General features: G+C 42.5%; 1 protein-coding gene across 3 annotated transcripts in view; it reads right to left on the bottom strand.

The window, feature by feature from the left end:
* Positions 1-24,028, bottom strand: part of Fmn2 (formin 2) — a 308,323-nt gene extending 284,295 nt beyond the window's left edge. For all 3 annotated transcript variants that reach the window (XM_052737699.1, XM_052737700.1, XM_052737701.1), the window contains exon 1: positions 22,175-24,028. In XM_052737699.1, coding sequence (XP_052593659.1) covers positions 22,175-23,729 — 1,555 coding nt within the window. In that variant the 5' untranslated portion in view covers positions 23,730-24,028. The remainder of the gene's footprint in view (positions 1-22,174) is intronic.
* Positions 24,029-25,393: the final 1,365 nt, after the last annotated feature.

The raw sequence follows: 25,393 nt of genomic DNA, 5'->3' as shown, positions 1-25,393 counted from the left end.
AAGCAGGAAGATTGTGATTTCAAAGCTGGCCTGGAATCATAGTAGGTTCCAAGCAAGCCTGCACTACATAGCAAGACACTGTCTTAAAAAAGAAAACAAAATAAACTAAAACAAACAAACAAAAGCCCAGGAGACCTGCTAGTTAGAATCCATAACTTCGGGTTATTTTTTATTATTATTTAAAAAGCTTAGGTTAATTATTTTACTATATTTATTAAACTCATGTTCAAAACAATTCATTGGATGACAGCCTGGGGACTCACTATCCATTAATGCTCTCCAGTGAATCTGACACACACACACACACACACACACACACACACACACACACACACCTGCATCTTCCCTCCCTCCGTCTCCACATACAGCTTCACACTGCAACTAACACAGCTTTATACATATAGAATTAGCTTCACATTCAAGCACTAGCTGCAAATGTTCCTCTTGCCTCAATAAACAAAACTCAAAGAGCTAGATAAACATGGGAACAGCTGCTGAGGTAAAAGTAGAAAGAGCTGTTTATCATCACACTGAACTCCTGTGCAAGGGAGAATCAAAATCTCTCATCTCAGGACTGGAAGTCTGCTGGACCTGTGACCAGTGGCAATACAAAATGTATAGAAACACTCACACTTGAGAAAAGATATTAGCTGGGCGGTGGTGGTGCACGCCTTTAATCCCAGCACTCGGGAGGCAGAGGCAGGCAGATCTCTGTGAGTTCAAGGCCAGCCTGGACTACAGAGTGAGATCCAGGACAGACTCCAAAGCTACACAGAGAAACCCTGTCTCGAAAAACCAAAAAAAAGAGAGAAAAGATATCACTATATTTCTCAGACCGGCCTTGAATGCATGTGCTCAAGTAATCTCCAGTTCTCAACCTCCCGAGTATTTGTTAGGATAACCAGGTACCACCACAACCTTAGAAAATCCTTCTTGTGGACAGAACTCTGTGGGGTAAAAGTCATTCAACATCTGTCAGTATCTTGTGAAACAGGCAGACCGAGGATTTTGTTGTTGTTGTTGTTTAATTTTTGGCATTGAGGGGTAACCCTGGGCTTTAGGTAAGCTAAACACAGGACATGCTAAACACAGTACTTAGCCACTGAGCCACATGCCAAATCCTGGCAGAGCAGGGATTATCATCACAATTTCAAAGAACTAGCTAGCTAAGCAATGAGAAGGTTCTAGAATCTGCCAGCATCATAAGACTGGACAGTGGCAGTGCCAAAGCTGGATATCAACTTTGCCACCCTCATTCTTATTCCAGGGACCTTCTGCTTCTGAGTCAGCCACCAGCACTGAGGAAAGCTTTTGGCAAAAGTTCTGCAGTAAGATAGAAAAGAAACAAACCATGTGGTCTGCACCCTGAAGGGGCTCACAACCTAGTTCAAATGACCCAAGCCCAATCAGGACCAGATTTTAACGCAGTCGGCTTAAAACCGGTTATATTATTGAACACCTTTGGAAGAACTGAGGAGGAGGAGAAGTTAAAAAACATGTTATGTTTGTTATGTATGTTAAAGACAATGAAGCCCTCAGAGGACAGTCAAAAGGAAATCATGTTGCCTGTGTTAACCAGTAAGAAAACACTGAGCTCACACAAGAGCCACAAACTTGAAGACAAGATGCAGGGCGTGGGCTCTGGAGCACACTGAGCAGAAAGTCTCGGGATCTTTGCTCATTTGTGGCCTCCCCCACAGTGACAATAGGATTTTCTTCTTTATTGGCCTTCCACTGGCCTAGGTGATACAGTTAACTATTGCCTCTTACCCTTTCTTTCCTTGTTAAACTAGTTTACACCCTAAACAACACTCGAACTCATGGCCCTCTTTCCTCAGCCTTCTGAGTGTTGGGATTGCTGGTGGACATCATCAGGCCAGGTTAGACTTCACTTATCTGTTTTATTTTGGTCACTGTTGTTTTGACAAAACACATGACAACAGATCATCAGTTCTCAACCTCTGGAGTCTCGACTCCTTGGGGGGGGGGGGTGATATCCTGCATATCTGACATTTACATTACAACTCATAATCGTAGCAAAATTATAGTGATAAAGTAGCAATGAAAATAATTTTATGGTTAGGGGTCACTGCAACATGAAGGACTGTGTTAAAGGGTCACAGCATTATGAAGGTTGAGAACCACTGCAATAGAAGAATCCCCTCTTCAGACAGGCAGGGGAGACAGTCTATGCTCAAAAAGGGATGGGGTAGTGGGTGAATGAGAAGCCTCTAGGGTAAGATGGCAGATTGGAGAAGCAATGGATTAACAACTACTAGAATCTATTCTAAAATTAAATTGAAAGGAAAGAAGAGCTCATCAGACCACTATCTGATCCATAAATAGGGCCCAGAGGACAGCTCAGTGGTTAAGAGCATTTCCTGATCTTCTAGGTGACTTGATTCAAATACCACACTGGATGACTCACAACTGCCTGTAACTCCAGCTCTGGGGTATCTGACATCTTTGTATTATGCAACAGTATTTTTGTATTGATGTATTGCTCTGACTGGTTTAATAAAAAGCTAAACAGCAAATAGCTAGGTAGGATTTTCAGGGCAGAGAGAATGCTGGGAAGAAGATGAAAATGAGAGGTCGCCAGCCAGATGCAAAGGAAGCAGGATATGTAGAAAATGAGGTAACAAGCCAAGCCATGTGGCAGCAATAATTAATAAATGTGGGTTAGTTTAAGTTAGTAACAAGCCTAACCTATCAGCCGAACATTTATAATTAATAATAAGTCTCTGTGTAGTTATTTCGGAGCTGGCTGGTAGTCAGAAACTTCTGCCTACACTTTGTCTGGAATCTCTGGGCACTTGCATGCATGTATATATTCACATCAACATACACATAAGCATAAACAAAAATATAAAATAGCTATTTTTATGAAAAGAAGTTTTACAAATACATGGAGATGGAACAGTGTACTTCATTTCAGACAGGGTCTTACTTTATGACCAGGAACTCACTAGTCAGCCCAAAATAGCCTTAAACACAGGGCAATCATTCTGCCTCAGCTTCCCAAATAATATAATTACAAGTGTGATCCACCACATCTGGCCGAGTAATCCACTCCTTTTTTAAAATACTTTATTTTTATTTACTTTGTGTATGTATTTGGAGGCACACATGCCAAGGAGTATGTCTGGAGGTCAGAAGACAGCTGATGGGAGCCCATTCTCTGCTTCTATCATGTAGATCTCAGGGACCTAACTCAGGTCACCAGGCTTGGCAGTAAGTGCCTTTAACCACTGAGCTAGCTCACAGGCCCTGGATAATAGACTCTTCAGTGATTGGTGGGCCATTAAGAAAAGTTAGGGTGGAAACTACAAAATTCTTAGAATCAAATGACAATGAAAGCACAAGAACATTGGGAATACAACACAGCAACTCTAAGGAGGAAGTCTACAACTATGAGTACTACATTAAACAAAATCATTTTTATTAAAAGGAAATAAATGTACCTCAAGATCTTAGAAAAACAAGAAAAAGAGAAATCAGATATTAGTTGACAAAAACAAAAATAAAGATTATCACATAAATTGATGTAACTAAAATAATATGAAGAATCAATGAATACAAGAGTTGGGTCTTTAAAAAGACATGATCCACAGACCTTTAACCAAACTAACCAAAAGAGAGAAAAAAAACAAAATTAGCAAATAGTCTCACAGACAAAGGCAAAGCCTTAGGTCGGGTAGATTCCACCAGAGTTTAAATAAAAATTAAAATCACTTGACTCAAATATAGTCCATGAAGTAGAAGAGAAAGGATTCTATCAATATCATCTCATGAAACCAGGATTGCCTCAATAAACTTTGCTACTATGTGTAACCATCAATCAGTCAATTAAAAAAAAGAAAGAAAGAAAACTATAAAACAATTTTCTTTATTTTTTTTTCCAGAGCTGAGGACTGAACCCAGGGCCTTGTGCTTGGTAGGCAAGCACTCTACCACTGAGCTAAATCCCCAACCCTCTAAAAAAACACTTTTTTTTTTTTTTTTTTGTTTTTCGAGACAGGGTTTCTGTGCAGCTTGGCGCCTTTCCTGGATCTCACTTGGTAGACCAGGCTGGCCTCAAACTTACAAAGATCTGCCTGCCTCTACCTCCTGAGTGCTGGGATTAAAGGCGTGCGCCCCCACTGCCCGGCTAAAACAATTTTCTTAATGAACGTGTGAACATGGCTAAAACTTAATAAACTATTACAAACCAAATTCAACAATACATTTCAAATATCTTATACTACCACCAGGTTGACTTCATTCCAGGAATGCAAGGGCAATTCAGTGTAATAAGTAAAAGTAATAAAACACATAAATGACCCGAGGGACAGAAATTACGTGATCATCTCAGTAAGTACAGAAAGGACTTCTGATAAGTCACCCATTCCTGAAAAGGAAGCTCTGAAGAAATGAAAACTGGAAGGAATATACCTCTGCACCTACAGCCAGCATTGGACTAAATGGGGGCAAAAAGGAAAACTAGTTCTCTAAGATAAGGAACCAGAAAGTGTGCCCAGGCTTTCACCACTTTGCTAATGTAGTACTTGATGTGCTAGCCAGAGCAATAAGGAAAGAAAAAGAAATATCGTGATATAAATACAAAAGGTAGAAGTCAAATTATCCCTATTTGCAGATGACATGAATCTATACTGTAAAGACTATAACAAAAACACTCTTGGGTCTGCTAAACACTTCAACAATGAAACAGACTACAAATTCAATGCAGAATTTTCTGTATGACAAACTTCCAACTGAGGAGGAATCAGGAAGAAAAAAAATTCATGTTAGCTTTGAAAAAAAAACATCTAGGAATAAACATGACAATAAGAACTACAGAATGTTAGCCAGGTGGTGGTGGCCCTCACCTTTAATCCCAGCACTCGGGAGGCAGAGCCAGGCGGATCTCTGTGAGTTTGAGACCAGCCTGGTCTACAGAGCGAGATCCAGAACAAGCACCAAAACTACACAGAGAAATCCTGTCTCGAAAAACAAAACAAAACAAAAACTACAGAATCTTGAAGAACACAATAGAAGATGGGAAGACTTTCTGTGCTCGTGGACTGGCAGAATTAATATGGTAAAAATGACTATGTTTACTAAGCTGACCCTTGATCACACACTTACAGATACACACGCACACAGTAAACAATTTTAAAAATTAGAACTTCAATCACCTGTTCAAATTTACTTGGGAGAATACATAGAAGCTTCATATGGACAGATGGTCAACACTGAAAAAGCAGATACTTCTCTGGGATTAGTAATTAGACATTTTGCAAAGTCACATTTACACAAGCCATATGGTACTGGCTAAAAACAGAAAACACCATAAAAGCAAAGAAGAGAAACCCCAGACACAGATATACAGATTACAAAAATATATAATGATATAAAGGCAGTGTCAAAGATCAGGTAACAGACTATTTAGCAAGTGATTCTGGAAAACCTGGCTTTCCACATGGAGAAAAGAAACAGTGAGTCTACAGATCCCACCTGACATGCTCAAAGGGACTCTAGAGCAAAGATGTTAAAGGGCAGGTTGATAAAATTAGTAGCAGAAGTTTTGCAAGCCTGGAGGAAGAGATTTTCTTATGAGAAAAAAAAATAAACAGCACAAAGCATATGTCAAACATAGAAATTTAAAAGAAGGATAAAAAGAGAAGATATATTTGCCAACCAAACCTGCTCCTGTGTCTTGAGATTGATGATTATATAAACTAAATGCACACTGAATTTTCTAAATAGGATTTGTCAATTGGATGTGACTTGGTTTAGAAGCACTTGGGGGACTGAATAAAAAGGTTCTATGATCTTGTTAGAAAATATTCACAAGGCCACAGTAGTTTGACCAGGTCACCAAACAAGCCACAGACTCCCTTGCCATCTAAGTCTGGATCTCACACATAGCCACAGCCACCTGATTCTCAACAGAAAGAATTGTTTGGCTAGAAAAAAGACAGCCTCTTTAACAAATGGTAATGGGAAAGCTGGATATCCCACGTAAATGAATGGAGCCAGATCCCCATTTTGTCGTGTAAAACAACCAATGCAAATAGATTCAAGTCATCAGACCTTAAGGTGGGGACAGGAAATGGTTCAGTCCAAAAAGTACCTGCCATGTGAGCATGAAGACCTAAGATGGCACCCTCATAACCCAGGTAAAAAGCAGAGTTCAATGGCACACACTTTTTTTTTTTTTTTTTTTTTTGGTTTTTCGAGACAGGGTTTCTCTGTGTAGCTTTGCACCTTTCCTGGATCTCACTCTGTAGACCAGGCTGGCCTCGAACTCACAAAGATCCAGCAGGCCCACACTTCTAATCCCAGCACTGGAGAGGCAAGAGTCAGGAGAATACTGGGGCATGATGATGAGAAAAATGTTAAGCTATTCATCTGACAAGAAATTGATACCCAAAAGAAATGAAGAACTCAAAAACAAACATTAAAAGAACTAATACCCCAACCTAAAATCAGCAAATGAACTGAGTAGACATGTTTTGAGAAAGAAAATACAGGGGCTGGAGAGAAGGCTCAGCAGTTTAGAGCACTTGCTCTTGCAGAGAACCCAGGTTCAGTTTCCAGCACCCAGGTTCCTAACTCCAGTTCTAGGGAACTGAACACCCTATCCTGAACTTTTTTGGGAACCAGGCATGTAGGTAAAATGCTCATACATATTAATAGATAGATAGATAAATAAATACATACATAGATAGATAGATAGACAGACAGACAGACAGACAGACAGATAGATAGATAGATAGATAGATAGATAGATATGGGAACCAGGCATGCAAGCAAAATGCTCATACATATAAATAAATAAACAAATAAATAAATAAATCTATCTATCTTTAAGAAAGACAGTAAATGCAAATAGCTAACAAAGAACCAGGCATGCAAACAAAACACTTATACATATAAATAAATACATACCTACCTACATACACATGTACATACATACATACATACATACATACATGCATACATACATAAATCTTTAAGAAAGACAGTAAATACAAATAGCTAACCAAGACATTTTTCAAAATCATTCAGAGAAACACAAATCAAAACTACATTAAGATTCAGTCTCCCTCGGCCGGGCGGTGGTGGTGCACGCCTTTAATCCCAGCACTTGGGAGGAAGAGCCAGGCAGATCTCTGTGAGTTCAAGGCCAGCCTGGGCTACCGAGTGAGTTCCAGGAAAGGCGCAAAGCTACACAGAGAAACTCTGTCTCGAAAAAACCAAAAAAAAAAAAAAAAAGATTCAGTCTCCCCACAGACAGCATGGCTACCATAAAGAAAACAAAAGCCAGTGAACAGTGGTAAGGATACATGTTGGGGACTGTGGTAATTAGAGTGAGAAATGTCCCTGTAGGTTCATGGATTTGAACATGTCACCTCAAGCAGCTGGCACTGCTTGGAGGGGTTTAGAACCTTTCCCAAGTGAGTGAAGTGTCGCTGATAGTAAGCTGTGAGGGTTTCCAGCCTACCCAACTTCCTGTTTTGTCTCTCCCTCTGCTCTTGAGTAAATGGAAATGTGATCAGCCAGCTTCCAGCTTCTGCCACCACCTGACCGCAGCCATGATGGAGTCGATCACTCTGGAACCATAAACCAAGATAAACCCTTTCCTCCTCGGGATGGCTTTGGTCACGTGTTTTATCACAGCAACAGAAATGCATTTAACACTAGGAGGGAGCACTTACACTGTTGGTGAGAAAGTACAATAAAGTACAGATATTACATATATTAAGTAATATCGTAATTTTGGCGTGTAGTGTTATTTATTTGCAAAGTTTTTACATTAAAGTTTAAAATTAAAGATCTTAACTAAAAAGATTGCATAATTACTCATCTAAAGCAGAAGCTTAGATAATAACAATGTGCTATGCTTTGTTTTCCACTATCCTGGTGGGTAAAATCTACTAGGTGAACAAGAAATATAGTCTAGGGGACTCATTCCAAAAACTAATCAGATGATACCTGGGCAAATTACATATGCCTTTACTACATGGCCAAGCGCTCTCCCTCCTCGTCATCCATGATAGAGTCATCCTCACACCAGCCTCAGTTCCAATTTGCATATTCACCCGTGTTTCTGTAGCTCCCAAGGAAGTGAGGAGTCAAGATCCTCACTGTGCAAATGCTTGCGAACATCCAGGGAACACACCAGAACTGTCACCTCACACAACTCCAGAGGAACATTAAGGCCACAGGAAAAAGGAGAATAGTGCCCCCTGGTGCTGTCCAACCCAGCACAGCCCTCACCCTTTGGGACACTGTGGAGCAGCAATAAGGAACAAGGAAAGAGATAAAAATTTACTAGGAAAATTCTGCAGAGTTTTCTCCAAATGCAGCTGACCTTCAGAAGAATGAGGTCTACAGCGAGGTATAAACCAAACACGTGAAAATACTATATAGTCCACAAAAAATGCATACATTTCAAGGACCTTAAACAGATTTTTAAAAAAAAGTTCTTTATGGCCACAGGGTGTCAGAATGGAGGGTAAATGTAAAGAATTAAAAAAACAAACATAAAATGAAGAGTTTGGCTTCTTCCTCGGGAAAATACCAACGGGTAGATGACACCAGTATATCAGGAGAGCATGAAGGACCCATGATCAAGTTGAGCTTTCTGGCCAAAGACATGAAGTTCAAGTCCCTGGAGGAGACCTACTTGTCCTGTCTGACCACCAAGGAATCTGAGATGACTGACCTTTTTCCTGTAGTACCCCTTTAAAATGAGGGTTGAAACATCATACCGGTGTAGAAGCCAACTCACGATGGCCAGTGGACCAGATTGAAGGCTTTGTATTGGAACTGTGATTGTCAAGTTTCCCTGGGTGTAAAGTGCTCCAAAGGAGCAGCCACTATATCCAAAGGGCCATCATCTTGGACAAGTTTTCCATTATCCTTGTTGGTAGAAGAAGAACAAGATTGGCAAGCGCCACACTGGCTCAGGTAAGGCGACAAGATGCTATGGCCCTGTCCTGATAAACTTCATCCCTGCCCCTCGAGACATCTCTGGTCCTACGCCCAAGAATCTGATGATGATGGCCAGTATTGATGACTACCAGGGGCTACACTGCCATCCTGGGCAATGCCACCAAGGTCACTTTGGATTTTATGCCTTCTTCAAGACCTACATCCTTCTGACCCCCAACCTCTGGAAACAGACCATGTTCACTGGGGAATTTACTGTCTTGTAAATTCACACCACAATCTCCATGCAGAGGACTTGGGCTCCAGTTGTGGCTACCACATGGTTTTTATATTAGAAAAATTAAGTGAACTAAGCCCATTTTTTAAATGAAGCTTTTGTCTGACGAAACAATGGCAGTGTATCATGACATAATAAATATGATCAACCAGATTCTTCCCCTGAAATGGTGTCAATTCCACCTAGAATGAACAAAGAGAACATGAGCCATCTTTAAATGTCTGGAGTATTTGGGACAGGGAGATGGATAATACCAAGCAACAAGGGGACCAGCCTAAAGAGCATTAACATATGTTAAACTGTATAAGAAGCTTATTACATATCACATACACAATACACAGCATGATAATTTGCATATCTTTAAATTAAAGTAATCTTAAAGCAGCTTCCATACGTGAGAAATATAACCTAACCTAAAAGGCAAACAAACTGAAACCGAGCAGCTAAGCATCCAGACGATTATAGGCTGCATATTGTCCAGAATGACCAAATAAGGCATCTGCAGAAAAATAACCCACCAGGCTATTTCCATATGTCATTTCTGTATCCCCTACCAACAAGTTGTAAATTGCTTTTTATCTGGAGTGCTACTCTGTGAATCCTTCTCTTTTCCTGCCCAAGGCCTGTTAAATTCAATCTGCCTAAGATTTTTCTTTTTAATAATATTACAGAACATATTACATGGATAAAATACATATGCATACACACACATACATATGTGATTTTAGACTTTATTCCTGGGATAAAACGACACCAGTGAAATGCCTTTAGCTCGAGACTAGCCAATGTAGAAACGTGTTCTATTTTACTGTTTAACCAGAGATTCATGGGTACTAAACACATGTTCTAATATTGAGCTACACTTCCAGGCCCCAAATGTGTATTTTCAGTAGTCCTGCTCTTCATGACTTGTGAAAAGAGCCAGACCTTGAGTGGGAGAATGCAGAGAAGTTGGTAGTGGTGATCAGAATTCAGAAACGTGGAGACAAAGTGAGGCAAAGTAGGAGAAGCTTTAAAGATATATTTTTAATGGCAAGATTAACTGGTTGTAGAGTATGAAAGGATCAAGGAATGAAGGAATGAGGTCAGACCAGACAGTAGTACCTTGGTGAGGAGACCCAGAAGACAGTGTTTGGAGATGGAGAGAAACAAGTGTGGTTTTAGCTTTGTAACTCCCTGAGACCTGTAACAGGTAAGTCAGAGGCGTCTGGTACCCAGGGGAGAAACAGCCACTGATGACTCAGATCTGGGAGTCTACTCCCCACTGAGGTTGGTAAAGCACCACAGAGGATATTTACAAAAGGAAATTGGGGGCAAATCATAGTAGTGTTTCTTGAAGCTTAACATAAAGCCATACATCTACCCTTTGTTATCACGAGGCAAAGGACAGTGGAAATGATCACACTCAAATGAAGCAGATTAGAGAAATAATCCAAGCCAGAAACTAAAAGCTCCTAGGAAGACTTCTTCACGTCTGCCACATTGTCAGTCCAGCCATATATGTCTCTACCTAGATTATAACAGTTCTTACTGTATCATCTATGCCTCCCTACGAGATACTGGGGCCTACCACAATCAACAAACGTCTGGATTTTTTTCTAAAAATAGGATAGCAATATATCCAGTTCAATATCTAAAAATAAACAGCCAGGATGCTTTCACAACCATCTACCACCCTCACAGCCATTTAACCAAAGAAGCACTGCACAGACAGGAAGGTGTAATTGGCTTTCAGAACATCTTGGTAGCTGTAAAATACAATACCTCCCACAGAGAGCTCACATCTCTATCATCTCCAACCGAGCATGTATTAGTCTATGGGTAAAAGAAGACTTCCTCAGTGTATGGATCAGTTACAAAACAGTATCTTTATTGTAGTTCCATTTGTTATTCTTTTAGAGAGAAAACTTGTATCTTAGCAACGAAGTGACTTACTACTTACAAAACCCACCACTGTTCAGCTGTACTTACATGGCATCCTATAATAGTCCATTGTTTTATAATGGGCTTAAACGACACCACATTAGTTTAAAACCAGTAAATTTTTTTTTAAACCTAGGAGTGTTTGTCTTCTATGTGTTTTTATCTCTACAGAACATTAATGTCAGATTCCAGGCATGGTGATGCATGCCTTGATACCAGTGCTCCGACAGAGGCAGGTGGATACCAGCCTAGTATACTTAATGAGTTCCAGGCCAGCCAAGGCTACATAGTGAGATCCTGTCTGGGAGGAAGGATTTTAATGTCAATACTGACTTATAAATAGAATACCACAGACCCATGAAATTGTTGAATAAGCACTTTTCACAGTAAGAGAAAATGAAATAACAAAAACAAATATGCCAAGTATACTGAAGTAAAGACTTAATGGCACTCCTCTTATTGGGCAGTTCAGAGAACAAGGAAAATGCAAAGACTGTAATCCACTCAATAGGATATGAGTGACAGTATTGGCGATGGATCTAAGTGGGTTTGCTCTGTGAGCATGCGCCCACATTAGAAAGACACAAGGGTTTAAGTTACACAATATGGCTTTCTCTTTCATGGTTTCACAAAATAAGATCACCTAACACATACAATTATTAAACTCAATATGAAAAAACACAGAGTCCTACATTCATGCTGGATAATGGCAACTTGGCCATTTCAAATCTCTCTCAGCATAAATCTTAAGGTTCTGGAGAGATGGCTCAGGAGTTAAGAATGCTTGCTGTTCTTTAGTTCCTAGCACCCATTTAGGGCAGCTCAATACTGACTGTAACTCCAGCTCCAGGGCATCTGATGCCTCTTTCTGGTCTCGTTGAGCACCCATATACAGACACATATATACACATAAATATAAAAACAAAAATCAGTCAACATTCTCTAAATCAAAACATCAACACTCTCACCACCCCTACAGATGCTCCCAAAGTATTAGTATCCCATATAAACGGATCCTCTGGCATAAGGATACTCTTCAGCTCTACCACTGAAAAAATAAAATTGTGTCTACACAATGCCTGACTTCAAAGACATCTGCTAGGTCCATTCTATAGAATCAGAGTTAACAGAATGGAGTAAGCTGCCTCTCATCAAGATGGGCTCCACTACTTTTTCTTTCCCTGTGTCCTGGGGGACAAGGGTGTGCCAGCAGTCAAACCCAAGACCTCATACATGCTAGACAAGCACTCTACATTCATCTATATCCTTAACACTGTCTTTGCTTTTGTTAACTAAGAAACCAGAATATTAGGAAAAGATGAGATACTCAGCAGGAAGAAGGGAGGGAGGGAGGGAGGGAGGGAGGGAGGGAGGGAGGGAGGGAGGGAGAGAAGAGAAACAGGGAAGAAGAAGTAAAAAGGCAAAGGGAAACAGATGAAAAGACTTTTGCCATTGTCCTGTAGTGAATTGCTGATAAATATTCGTCTCCTTCCTGGGTACCTAAAGAAATTACTTAAATGACACAAGGAACCCTTCTCCCTAATGTATAAAAAGAGACCCAACTGGATAGTATGAACATTTTCAGCATAACATTACAATGCAATAAAGGCTAGATTTTCTCAAGCTGTGAATCTCGTTCTTCCTGAATATACGAGGTCTACATCACTACTCTCTCTCTCTCTCTCTCTCTCTCTCTATATATATATATATATATATATATATATATATATACACACACATACATATATACATACACACGTGTAAGTATGTATATATACAAGGTCTATATCACTGCTCTAACATAACTAATAACAAAGTTTCCACAGATTTCATAGTATGATGGAACCTGATGGGACCACTAAGGAATCACAGACATTCTCCTGCTCAGGCGACACTTTCAAGCTCATCTTTGCTGAGGATGAAGTCATCAATTTTCTCTCTTTCACCTACAGTAGAACAGGTGTCAAAGAGGTAATTAATAAATGTCTATCACAGTTGGTATCCTCTTGTGGCATCCAATAAATGTTATTTGATCTTACAATTTTTAATGGTATAACTACTTTGAATTATTCTAATTGATTAGAAATTATATTTTCCATTGTTTATATTTTAATATTCTGTAAAGTCTTGTAAGGACTGAAGTGATGTCTCAGCAGTGAAGAACGCTTGCTGCTCTTGTAGAGGACCAAAGTTTATTTCCCTGAACCTACAGTGGTCAGCTCACAACTGCCTATAACTCCAGCTCAGGTGCTCCAACATCCTCCAAGGAGACACCCTTCTGACCTCCAAGGGTATCTGCCTACACATTCACATACACACTTGCAGATACACACATACACATAAATAAAATTAAATAAAAGTGTGTAAAGTTCTTACATTTGGCAAAATTACATCAACTATTAAGTCACAGACAAAACTTTATTTCTCTTTAATGATCCTTATGCTGAATTCCGTCAATACTTCTCATAGAAAAGTAAGAATGGAGGGAAATAAAATCTTACCTATTCCCTTTACCTTATGGGATGGTGTATTTATGAATGTGGGTGTGAGTATATGTGTGTGCACATATGTGGAGGCCAGAGGTCAGAACTGGTGTCATTCCACAAGCACTCACTACCTTATATTTTTTAACTAGGGACTTTCCTGATGTAATTGCCCCCCCCCCCCCCCCCCCCCCCCCCCCCGCAATTAGACTGGATTGCCTGACCTAAGGATTTCCATGCCTGTGCCTTTTCAGGACTAGAATTTCAAATGTGTCGCCAAACCTGGCTGTTTTATGTGGGTTCTTTGTGTAAAATTCAGCCTCTGGTGCTTGCATATCAGGCACCTTACCACCTGAACTATTTCCTTAGCCCCAAAACTTTTTCAGTCATTCTTCATTAAGCAGTGGTTCTCAACCTGTGGGTCATGACCCCTTTGGGAGTCGAACCACCCTCTCACAGAGGATGCATATCAGATATTCACATTATGATTCATAACAGTACCAAAACTAGACTTATGAAGTAGCAACAGAATAATTTTATGGTTGAGGGTCATCACAACATGAGGAACTGTATTAAAAGGTCACAGCATTAGGAAGCTTGAGAGCCACTGTTCATTGAGGATATATTTAAGGATGAAGCTGTAGCTCAGTGATAAAACTCAAGTAGAGAAGGTTCAGTGTGTGCTCAGCATACGTGAGGCTCTAGCTTTGACTCTCAGGACCCCATCCAAAAATCTATGTCTGTTAAAAGGATATGTAGAGACCTAGCAGATAGCTCAGTAGGTAAAAATACTTGCTGCCAAGGCTAAAGTCCTGAGTTTGATCCAAGAGAGGCACATGGGGGAAAGGGAGAACTGACTCAGGAAGTTGTTCTCACTTCTACATGTGTGACATAAAGTGAATATTTGTCCATTAAAATATAAATGTGTGTGTGTGTGCACATACATGAGCATGCACATATATGTGTGGACACCTACTTTTCTGTACTGTGGTTACCTTTCAAACTAAACCTGTGTGATGAAGCACAGACAGTGCGGGTACTCTCAACAGTTTTGCCAATTACTGTGCTATCTTTACTTCAGTGAATTTAACTAATTTCAATTGACCAAAAAGGCTGATACTTCTCAGGCTTAGATTCCAACAGGTTACAGTTGACAGCAGGAAGCCTGAATCCCCAACATCCTTGTATCATTCCCTAGAAAAACACTATGGACAAGTATTTACCAAGAACTCACATACTCAGTGTTTATGAGGTTGGCAACCAGCAAGATGCACAATAGACATGAGTGGGCAGACAGAAAGGAAAAGTAGGTGATGGATGGATGGCATCTGGCAGGCAAGCAAGAAAGAAGACCGAAAGAAATCCCAAATCCAAAAAGCATGTGATGCAGAGAGCATGCACTGACAGTGATATGGAGCCAGCCTGGGCTAGTGGACAGTACACAGAGGACATGGCTTTCACTCGGCCCTTTTCAGGTGCTTCCTGGGAGAGGCAAACTGTGCTTCTAGGAGGGTGAGGCTGCAGGACAGAGGCCCGGGGTCTGAGTAAGGAGACTCATGTTCATGGAATGGCAAATACATTATTATGTCTCGGTCACTATCTTATGAAGGAATCATGGGAAGGGAAGGCTGAAAATTCAGGCAGTTGATGGCAGATATTGTACCCAACAGAAACACTGAACAGGGAGGGTGTCAGCTGCATGCCCCTCCTTTTCCCCTGCTCTTGTTACTTGGGTGTTTTTCATAGAGACTATCCCAAAGGTAGCCCATGTTATCCTGGAACTGAACATATGGCCCAGACTGACTTTGAACTTGTGACAATCTTCCTGCTTCAGCTTCCTGATTACAGGTCGAAGTAACCATGCTGGGCTCCCACACCTCCTTTAGTAAACAGCACTGCCCCCCATTCTCATAGCCAAACCCTCATCCTTAACTAGGCTCTCAGAAACCTAAAGTGACAAAAAATGCTTATAATCATAGAAAAAAAAAAAGAAATAGAAAACACAAATAAACTATTTTTTAAAAATACTTTCATTAAGTATCTCAACTACATCCTGCCAAGTTTTCATAATAATTTCAGAGCTGTTTGGTTCTCTTTTCACACATTTGGCTCTGTCCACTTTGAACAATGAAACTTATTCAAAAAACAAGTCGGTTGAGGAAATCAATCAACACCAATTAAACACCTGCTGCTCTTTGCCGGGCACAGTGGCAGGAGCTGTATTGCATTATGGCATTGAATCTTAGCATTCTTAGTGTGAAACTGTTCCTCCCCACATTCATATATATGAGGAACAATCGCACGAGAGTCATTTAGCTAAGTAATAAAGCTAGGAAGCAAATAAACACGATAACAGTGTTTATTAAAACCATCATCTAGCACAGTTTCAGCAACTTTTGATTAGAATCCGAAGGAAGCACACTCAAGGCACGTATTCTATTTCCAATGTGCACGGCTAAGAGCCAAGTGCTTAAATGCACTGAAAACCAAGCCAATCTTCTGGTCATAAGGCAGTCAGTCAATGCATCACTGAAGCCACTGGGACACTTAACTTTGATCCAAGCCACAGTTCTAAAAGAATCTTTCAAACCAAACTAAAAAATGACTTAAGACCAATGTTCTCAGTCACAGGTTCTATGGTCAAATTCTTTGTAATGTTTGGAACTCCATAACAACATGCAGCCCTCCTGTTTCCTTGCTTAGATGAATGGCATCATTGTCTTTCTTCACTTGGGGTGGGAGGTGTTTTGATTTTTGTTTTTGCATTGGCAGGCTGGCATTGGACTCAGAGAGATCTGCCCTCCTTGCTTCCCCAGTGCTGAGATTAAAGGAGTGCGCTACCATGCCCAGCCCAATAATGTAATTTTCAAAACCATCTTCTTCATTTATTTCAGATATTAACTGGACATCTGTACTCTGTCAGCAGCTACTGCTATTAAACTGTTTGGGCTGTAAAATTTTCAATATGATGATTTAAAAAACTGTATATTGGAGCCGGGTGGTGGTGGCGCACGCCTTTAATCCCAGCACTCGGGAGGCAGATCTCTGTGAGTTCGAGGCCAGCTTGGGCTACCAAGTGAGTCCCAGGAAAGGCGCAAAGTTACACAGAGAAACCCTGTCTCGAAAAAATCAAAAAAAACCCCAAAACTGTATATTGAAGCCAAGGGTAGAGCCAGGTGTGGTGGTACATGTCTGTATTTATAACACTTGGGAAACAGGAGGACCAGGAGTGTAAGGCTAGCCTCCCTTACTAGTGGGTTCAAGGCTAAGTACATGAGATACTGTCTCAAAAAAAGAAATATTTTAAGAGCCCTGTGAGAAAATACACACTAATAGAGTGGCCCCTTGCTACTAAAACAAATAAGTTAACCCTTAGAAAAGCCAAAATGGGAGCCACAGATTTCAAGCCCTTTGTTAATTAGCCCATCAGAAGCTCAGGGGGCTGCTTGGCTTTGTTCTCTATACACTAACGACTGGTTCTTTAAAGGCATACTCTAGGTGGGGATTACTAGCTCAATGCTCTTAGTCAGGATATTTGACTTGTCGGAGTCTTGGTTGCTCATAGAAAAAGTGAGTAGGCATAGCTGTACTTCAAACTATAGTAAAGATTACACATACTAATGCAATGCACTATTCCAGAGCCTGACATCCAGGGGAAGCACAGTAAATATTGATAACATCATCATTGTAGGCTTTTACAAGCTACAACCAAATTAATTAGAAAAGAATCAAATTATAAGGAATTTGGGTGACTGGGGAAGCAAATAAAGATAACGCTAAGAATAAAAGAAGTGATATCCAAGAAGAAGTTAAGAAACTACACAGATACAAAATCTCAAGCTACTGCTGGGTGGCGGTGGTGCATGCCTTCAATCCCAGCACTCAGGAGGCAAAGACAGCGGATCTCTGTGAGTCTGAAGCCAGCCTGGTGTACAGAGCAAGTTCCAGGACAGGCTCCAAAGCTACAGAGAAACCCTGTCTTGTAAAAACAAAAACAAAACTCGGGTTACAGAAGACCATGGTCTCTGACCCACAATTTTAAACTGCTTCTGAGGGCAACGCCAGTGCTTTCACAGGACAATGATGTGCCTGAAGATGACAGCAAGCCTTTTTAAAACAGATGGAACTTCCATTCCGTGTGTTTAAAAGGAGACAGATGAAGCACATAATTGACTGGAAAGATTTCTATCAAAAGTGATTTAGCATCACAAATTCGATATATTAGATGTCCAAACTTTAATTAACGGCACCCTATTACTAGGCTAGGAAACTAATTCAGTTATAAAGCAATTGCTCAGCACACAAGAGGCCCTGAGTTTGACACCAAGACCACTTTTCAAAAAGGAACCTCTCAAATTCTTCCTATTAAACACTCAAAAAAGACACGTTTCAAATAAATTAACTACGAAATTTGGAAATGGAATGCCCTACGATACCATCAGTCTCTTCACAACTAAAATGAGACCAACTCATTGCTAAGCATTTTCATGTCTACCAGAGACACAAATCTGGGCATGGGAATCTTTTTTCACTTGATTTTTCCCTATGTTTGCAATGCAATAAAAAGAGAAATGCCTGCCCCTCTCCCCAGAGCTATAATGATAAGGAATATTGAAGTAAGCAAAGAGATACAAGGCTCGCCTGACTCAAAGGCAGCTAGACATTAGTTGATCTAAATAACTCCACACTAAGACCAAAAATCTAGTTCCTTAAGGACAGCATTCCTTAAGGAGTGTTCCCTGAGTGCTCCCTCAGCCCTGGGTAATTTCCAAGGTCCTATAAATCTACAGAGGCTTGTAAAGCTGTAGAAAGTAGCAGATGACAAGGAAAGATTCAATCTGGAAACCCTCTGACACCACAGCAGTCTCCATGACAGAGGGCTCGAGAAAAACCAGGTTTTCTCTCACAACTACCCCCTCATTTATCCCATGGAAGGTCAGATATTCAACCCTTACTAACAGAAGCTGGAAAAACCTCGTCAGTGAAGGCATTAGGTCCAGTAATGACTTTTCAAAGATTCCTGCTCTATAAGTTATCTAGTGCCAAACACACAAACCATAGTAATAAGACAAGGTATCTCAGTGGACAGTGTCCTCTTCCAGATTTGCCTTGGAAGGAATCACACAGTATGACCTTGAGAGTTATTTAATCTCCATTTCCCCAACAATCACAGGTTAAGTTAAATCTGCTCAGTGTTTTCTTTTTCAGAGCAACACAGAGTGAATGAAAGAAATATATTGAAGAACCTGCTACACAAAAATCTACCTGCTGGCCAGTGACAGCCATTTCCAACCATATAATACAAGGCAGATGACTGCCACACAAGAGTGACTGGCTCTATTTTTATTATGTACAATAATAAACATCTGCCAAAGAGGCCAACAAAACTTGTACAGCACCAAATAGCCTTCAAAAGTTCCACATTTTAAATTTGAAATCACTAGCAAAAGTAAGTGGTGTACAAGACTTAAGAACACTTTTTGTAAACGGGAAATAAAACTTCAATATATTTAAAGTCTTATGATCTGTCAGGAATCTGTTCAGTCCTCCTTTATTAAGTTTTATTACTTCAATTTCTGCTTTATACTTGATAAACCCTGGGGAATCTGGGGAATTTCACTAGTGCGACTGCTAGATGGATGGATGGATGGATGGATGGATGGATGGATGGATGGATGGGTGGGTGGGTGGGTGGATGGATGGATGGATGGATGGATGGATGGATGGATGAGGGGGTGGGTGGGTTGATGGATGGATGGGTGAGGGGGTGGGTGGGTGGATGGATGGATGGATGGATGATAGGTAGATAGACAGTAGGTTCTTGCACACTGTAATTTTTTAAATGCTGTTACTAAAGCCTGGACCCCTGCACATGCTAGGCAACTGCTTTCCCTCAGAGCTGGACCCCACATTCTCCTCTTAGTACCTCCCTTCCACTTAGTAAAACTTGGGAAGCCAGTGCCATGATTCAGTAGTAAGTGCATAAGGCTGCAGCTCACTGTTAAAGGGTTTGTCTAACAAGTGGAAGGCTCTAGGTGTGGTGATATATTGTGTACCCTAATAAACTTTGCCTGAAGATCAGAGAACAGAACAAGCCACTAGATTAAACATAGTGGCCAGGCAGTGGTGGCACACACCTTTAATCTTAGCACTGGGAAGGCAGAGATCTGTCTGGATCTCTGTGAGTTCAAAGCCACCCTGGACTACATGAGATTGGCTCAGTCTAGGAGAGTAAACAGAGCCAGGCAGTGGCGGCACACACCTTCAATCCCAGTACTGGGAACCCAGCACACATGCCTTTAATCCCAGGGAGTGATGGCTGGGCAGAGAAAGACATATAAGGTGTGAGGAGACAGGAACTAAAGGCTTTTCAGCAGAAGCATCCCTTTCAGCTAGAGGCTTTTTCGGCTGGAGCCTTTTGGGTGAGGATTGAGAGTACTTCAGTCAGAAGATTCACGGAATTGGTGAGGTGAGACGTGGCAGTGGCTTGTTCCTTGTCACTCTGGTCTTTCAGCGTTTACCCCAATATCCGGTACCGGAATTTGCATTAAAAGACGTTTTAACATTCAATCCAACATGTAGGTTCCAGTCTCAGCACAAACTAAAATAAGTTCACATACACACAAAAAAATAAGTAAGAGCCAGACTTGATAGTATAAGCCTGTACTCAAAGCAGTGAGGAACAGAAGCAGGAGGATCAGGCATTCAAGGTCACCCTCAAGTACACAGGAACTTTGAAACCAGCCTGAGCTACATGAGACCCTCTCTCAAAAATCCAAATCCAAACAACAAAACCATTATCCAAGAGCCTTTCAGTCATCATCCATAAACATATGACCTTAGTTTTGGAATGTTTTAATTGTATTTTACATTGTGTGGAATAGATCCATGACTACAAACTTCCCCCATCAGCAAATCTTCACAGTAAAGAAAATGGAGGAAAGAAAATAGATATAGAGTCTATAAAGTGAACAAAAGCTACTTTTAAGATTCTACAAAATCAAAATAAAGGCTATCATAACTGTGAACTAAAAATGAACTCAAGGGTTGGGAGGGTTGGCTCAAAGGTTAAGAACACAGGCTGCTCTTCCAGAGGACTGGGCTAGATTCCCTGCAACAACATGGTGGCTCACAGCCATCTGTAACCCAGTCCCAGGGTATCTGAGGTCCTATCTTGCCTCTGCAGGCCCTGCACAGACATGGGGCATAGACATGCATGAGGCAAAGTAAACAGGCACATAAAAGTAATAAATGAATGTACTTAGGAAAAGTAGCTACTGTAGCAGCTAGCCAACCAAGAACTCAACTAACTGTCCATCCTCCTATTCCTGCCTCTCAAATACTGAGTTACAGTTATATCCAACTAATAGCCTATGTATTACAATAACAGAAAAAAAACCCTTTAAATTGCATTTAAAATTTTTAACTCTCCATGTATTTATCTGAAATCCACCAGCACTGGCATAACATACTGGTATTTTTCTTAATATGTGAACATTATTTCTTTCAATAATCAATATGTTGAGTAAACAGGAAGTCAGACATTACCAGGGAACTTGTCAAGTGAAGCTTTGCACCGATAAGCAGAAACAGATTCTACTACTTGAATTGTAGCCCAGGGAGCTGATTCTGGCTGTGATCTATTACAAAGAGTCCACCAATCACCAGGCCAGGGAAGACAGGATCCGTGGGATTCCTGTGCTTTCTTCTTCCCATCTTCAACGTTTCCACATTCCAGCCTGCTCTCACTGACTCACAAAACAGAATGACATCAACATATCCTAGCTACTCAGCAGGCTGAGCAAGATAGGTTCAAGACCTGCCTGGGCAACTTAGTGAGACCCTTTATCAAAACAAAAAGTATCACGGAAGTCTGAGGACATAGCTCAGTAGTACGGCACTTGCCTAGCAAGCAAAAGGCCCTAGTGCCAATCCTTAGGATCATAAATAAATAACAGATTACTAATGGTCTATTATTTATTCATTTTCTAAGAGCATATAGCAAACTTGCTTGCATTAGCAAACATGTTAATCGCTTAACTTCACCAAGTACCTATGTGGTACTCAGGTCACAACATGGTAGAAACTGTATATTAGAGGTGGTCAGACATAGCCTTTAGAATGTACTAGATAAATGCTGTGTGCCTGCAATACAAATCCTTGAGAAGGTCTATGCCCGGGTCTATTCTTTACAACTGTGAAAATGTGGAAGGGGGAAGAATGGCATGAAGGACGGCAGAGGTAACAAGACACAAAAGGGGTTAATATGCCTAGAGGAAATCTGGGGGCGGAGAGTATGTGAGCCTAAGAGTCCTCTCTTCAGAAGACATAGGCCAGACAACTAAATTTTTTCTTTTTACTACTCTGAAACAGAATAGAGAACTAAGTACACCCAAGGATTTTTTTTTCCACCGAGGAGACATGCCTGGTAGCAAAAGGATCTCCAAATAGCAGGTCGGGCCTTTTAGAACGTGGAGGGGGCGGGGTGGCAGAGGAAGGCCCTGATTGGCAGGCGACCTGCCACCCGGAGATACGTGGCAGGCGTGCTCACCTGTGAACACGTTCTGAAAGCCATCAGCTGTCGCTGGAGCCCCAGGAGCCTTAGCGGCCAGCACAGGCGACCCGCCACCACTGTCATCCGCAGTAGCCCCGCGCCCCAGCAGGTGCACAGAGCCTCCTGGCCCAGGCGTACGAACGCCTAGCTCCTCGGTCCAGTCGGCTGAGCGGCTGAGACCGCCCGAGAGGCCGCCTTCCAGCCGGTGCTTCTTTGCCGGGGCCGCAGTAGAGGCCAAGGCAGTTCTGGGGCTCCGGCTGACGGAAGGCTCCGGTCGCTTCTTGATGCGAGGACTCTGGTTGGGGGACTGAGACGGGGAGTGATTGGGCGAGCTGAGCTGCCGAGTGGTGGTCTTGATGTAGCAGGGGGTGATGAGTGGGTAAGGTTTGAAGCATCGTGGGCTGGGCGCAGGGCTGCCAGGCAAAGAAGCGACTGCAGAGACACTGGGCCCTCGCATCCCCTCCTCCGGCTCTTCCTCCAGCCTCTGTGGAGTTTCTCCCACCTCTGGGACCCATTCCTCCTCTGGAGAGCCTCGGGGGGCATCCTCAAAAGCATCCTCCTCGCACTCCTCATCTGTGTCCTCAGCTTCAGGCACTGGGGCTCCGGCTGCGCCCTCCCCTGGTCCAGCCTCAGGAAACGTGAAAGCTGGAGATGAGAGCGAGTCTGTGACTGCAGAGTGGGCGCTCGTGTAGCCGGGTGTCTCAGAGGCCAAGTGGCCTCCGGAGGTCGGAGGTTCCTCAGGCACCGGGGATTTGGTGGTCTCAGGCAAGTCGGGTCTCGCCGGTAGTGCCTGTTCGGTGTCCTTTCCAGCCTCGCTTCTCGATCCCAGTAAGAACTGGTCCAGGTCCAGAAAGGCCCCAGGCTGAGGGGAGATGGCAGTGGGGGGCGCTGCAGGCTCCTCGGAGTCCTGGAGCAGCAGCTTCTGCTGCTGCTGCTGCTGCTGCAGACGAATTGCCTGCTGTATGTCTGAGAGCAAATCCTCCTGCTCCGTAGCGGAGTGGAAGCTATAGATGTCCGTGTCCGAACCAGAACTGGTCCTTTGTCCATCTTGCGCTCCTGCCGCAGTTTCCAAATCCTCCGCAGTCGCCTTGATCCCTACCCCAGCCTCGGCAGGCCTAGGACCACCTGGATGGATCACCTCGAAAGGGTCGGCACACTCGGTATCCGATAGGCCCGTCTCCTCAGCAGAGAGACTGAGGTCTGGGGTCTTGGTGACTATGGAGTGAGCGCTGTCCAGCTCCCCAATCGTCAGGGCCTGAGAGTCCAGCACATCCTCCCGCGAGTCGCCGGCACCTTTCGCCTTGGTCAGGTTCTTTCTGATCCGCAGGTTGGAAAACACCGAGGCTCTAGAATCCGACTTGCTCTTCTTCTTGCTGGTCTCTCCGCTGCCCCCTCCCCCCTTGCCGTGCTTACCGAGCGCCTTTCTGCTCCCGCTCGCCTTCTTTGTGGTTTCCGCATCCCTGGGCCCCGCGGCATCCTCCGCTCCGCCGCCGCCGCCTTCGTGGGAGGCATCACCTGCGCTCCTCTTCAGCTTCCCATCCTGGTTCCCCATGTTTCAAGCCCTCTGCTGCGCCGCCGCGCCTGGGGGTCCTCAGGCCATCTCGGCCCTGGCGAGGGCCAGAGGAGTGTCCGGGACAATTCAGGCAGCTGGGCCGGCCGTTGGGAGGGGAGGCCGAGGAGCGCCCAGCTGGCCCCGCTCACATCTGCTGCCGCTTTGCATAATGCGCGGTGGCTCTCCCGGCTGCCGTCCCTGCGGCTGTGGTTGCGGCCCTGGCTGGCGGGCGCGAACATGCTCAGTTCAGCTCGCACTCCCCACCAATGGCTGCACAGGACTCAGCCTTGGCCTGGCTCCCCGCCCACCGCCCCCGCCCCCTCAGTGCCCCCTTTGGCTCCTCCCGCAACCAAGCAGGAAAAACGTTTCCATCTCTAGGACTTGATAATTAAGGGGTGGGAGTTGGGGAAGCTGTCTCTATGTGGCTCAGACTAACATCAAACTTAGGATATTCCTGTTAGGTTATCTGTGGAATCTTCACCCCCCACTTTGAAAATAAAACATGTTGCCCTCTTTTCAAGAACTGGTGGTATGTTGGAACATTTACACAAAACTTCAAAGGTCTCAGACCAGCAATGAGAAAAAAATAACGCAACAGAAAATCTGAAGCCCAATTCCAGGTCAGAAGTGCCATAGTATGAGGAACACACACACACACACACACACACACACACACACACACACACACACACACATGTCTGCTTATTTCTGCATGGCTCCAGTTCAAATACTTGTTGAATGGATGGACTGTTCCATTTCTTAAATAGTTGATCATCGCTTTGCACACTCTAAGGTTTGTGAGTGTGCTACTTAGGAAAGATTCCTTCCCCAGGCTCTGTGCCTGTTGCACGCACATCTCCAAGAACAGGACATTAGCTGTCATTTCCAAAGTGGGTTTGTGAGACCTTTCTGGACAGAGAAAAGAGAGGGAGGGGAAAGTGAAAATACTGAGATTAAAGCTGATTAAAATGCTAATCTCCAAAATTCTATGTGTTTGCAATATAAATTAGACAGCATTTGTATTTAAAAAGGGTGCATATATTATAACTCCCAGGAGGTCAAACTCATCAATATTAAACATGTCACAATGTAGTCTCATATAAAAAGGAAAAAGAAAAGAAATACCCTTGGTACAAACACAGGAAATTAGACATTATGTTATAAAGGACATCCACTTTCTCAAGCAAATCCATCCAGGCACATTTTGTTCAGGGCCAGGGCTTCCTATGTTTCAGACCTAGATTAACACAAACACTTTTTCTTATTTGTGAATTGTTGTCTTGATTTTAATGACATTGAATTATAATCTGTGTTAAATGTTTTAAAGCATCATCAGTATTTTAAGTAGCTGCAAGCTGTAAAAGCACATAAACTTTTTAAAAGGTAAAAGCAGCATTAATGAAAAATGTTATTCTTTGTTGGAAATCCAGACAGCGATTCGTAGCCTTTCTCAAACCATGATCTTTGAAACAACCATTCACTGGGGCAGGTGGATTGTTGAACTTCAGTGGCCTTTTTGAGTAAACACTTTGAAAAACTCAGCTTTAATAACTGTGCCAGGGTAATATCCCTGTCTCCAAGGGATCCCGAGAGCCTGAAAAGCCTTTCTTTCACCTCTTTCCCAAGGCTGCTCTCTCCTCTTTTCTGGACACCCCCACCCCTCA

This window comes from Peromyscus californicus, unplaced genomic scaffold (genome assembly GCF_007827085.1).
Source record: "Peromyscus californicus insignis strain IS unplaced genomic scaffold, ASM782708v3 Scaffold_14__1_contigs__length_90479793_seg_2, whole genome shotgun sequence".
In the NCBI taxonomy this organism is placed as follows: Eukaryota; Metazoa; Chordata; class Mammalia; order Rodentia; family Cricetidae; genus Peromyscus; species Peromyscus californicus.
This window is presented reverse-complemented; position numbering and strand designations above follow the sequence as displayed.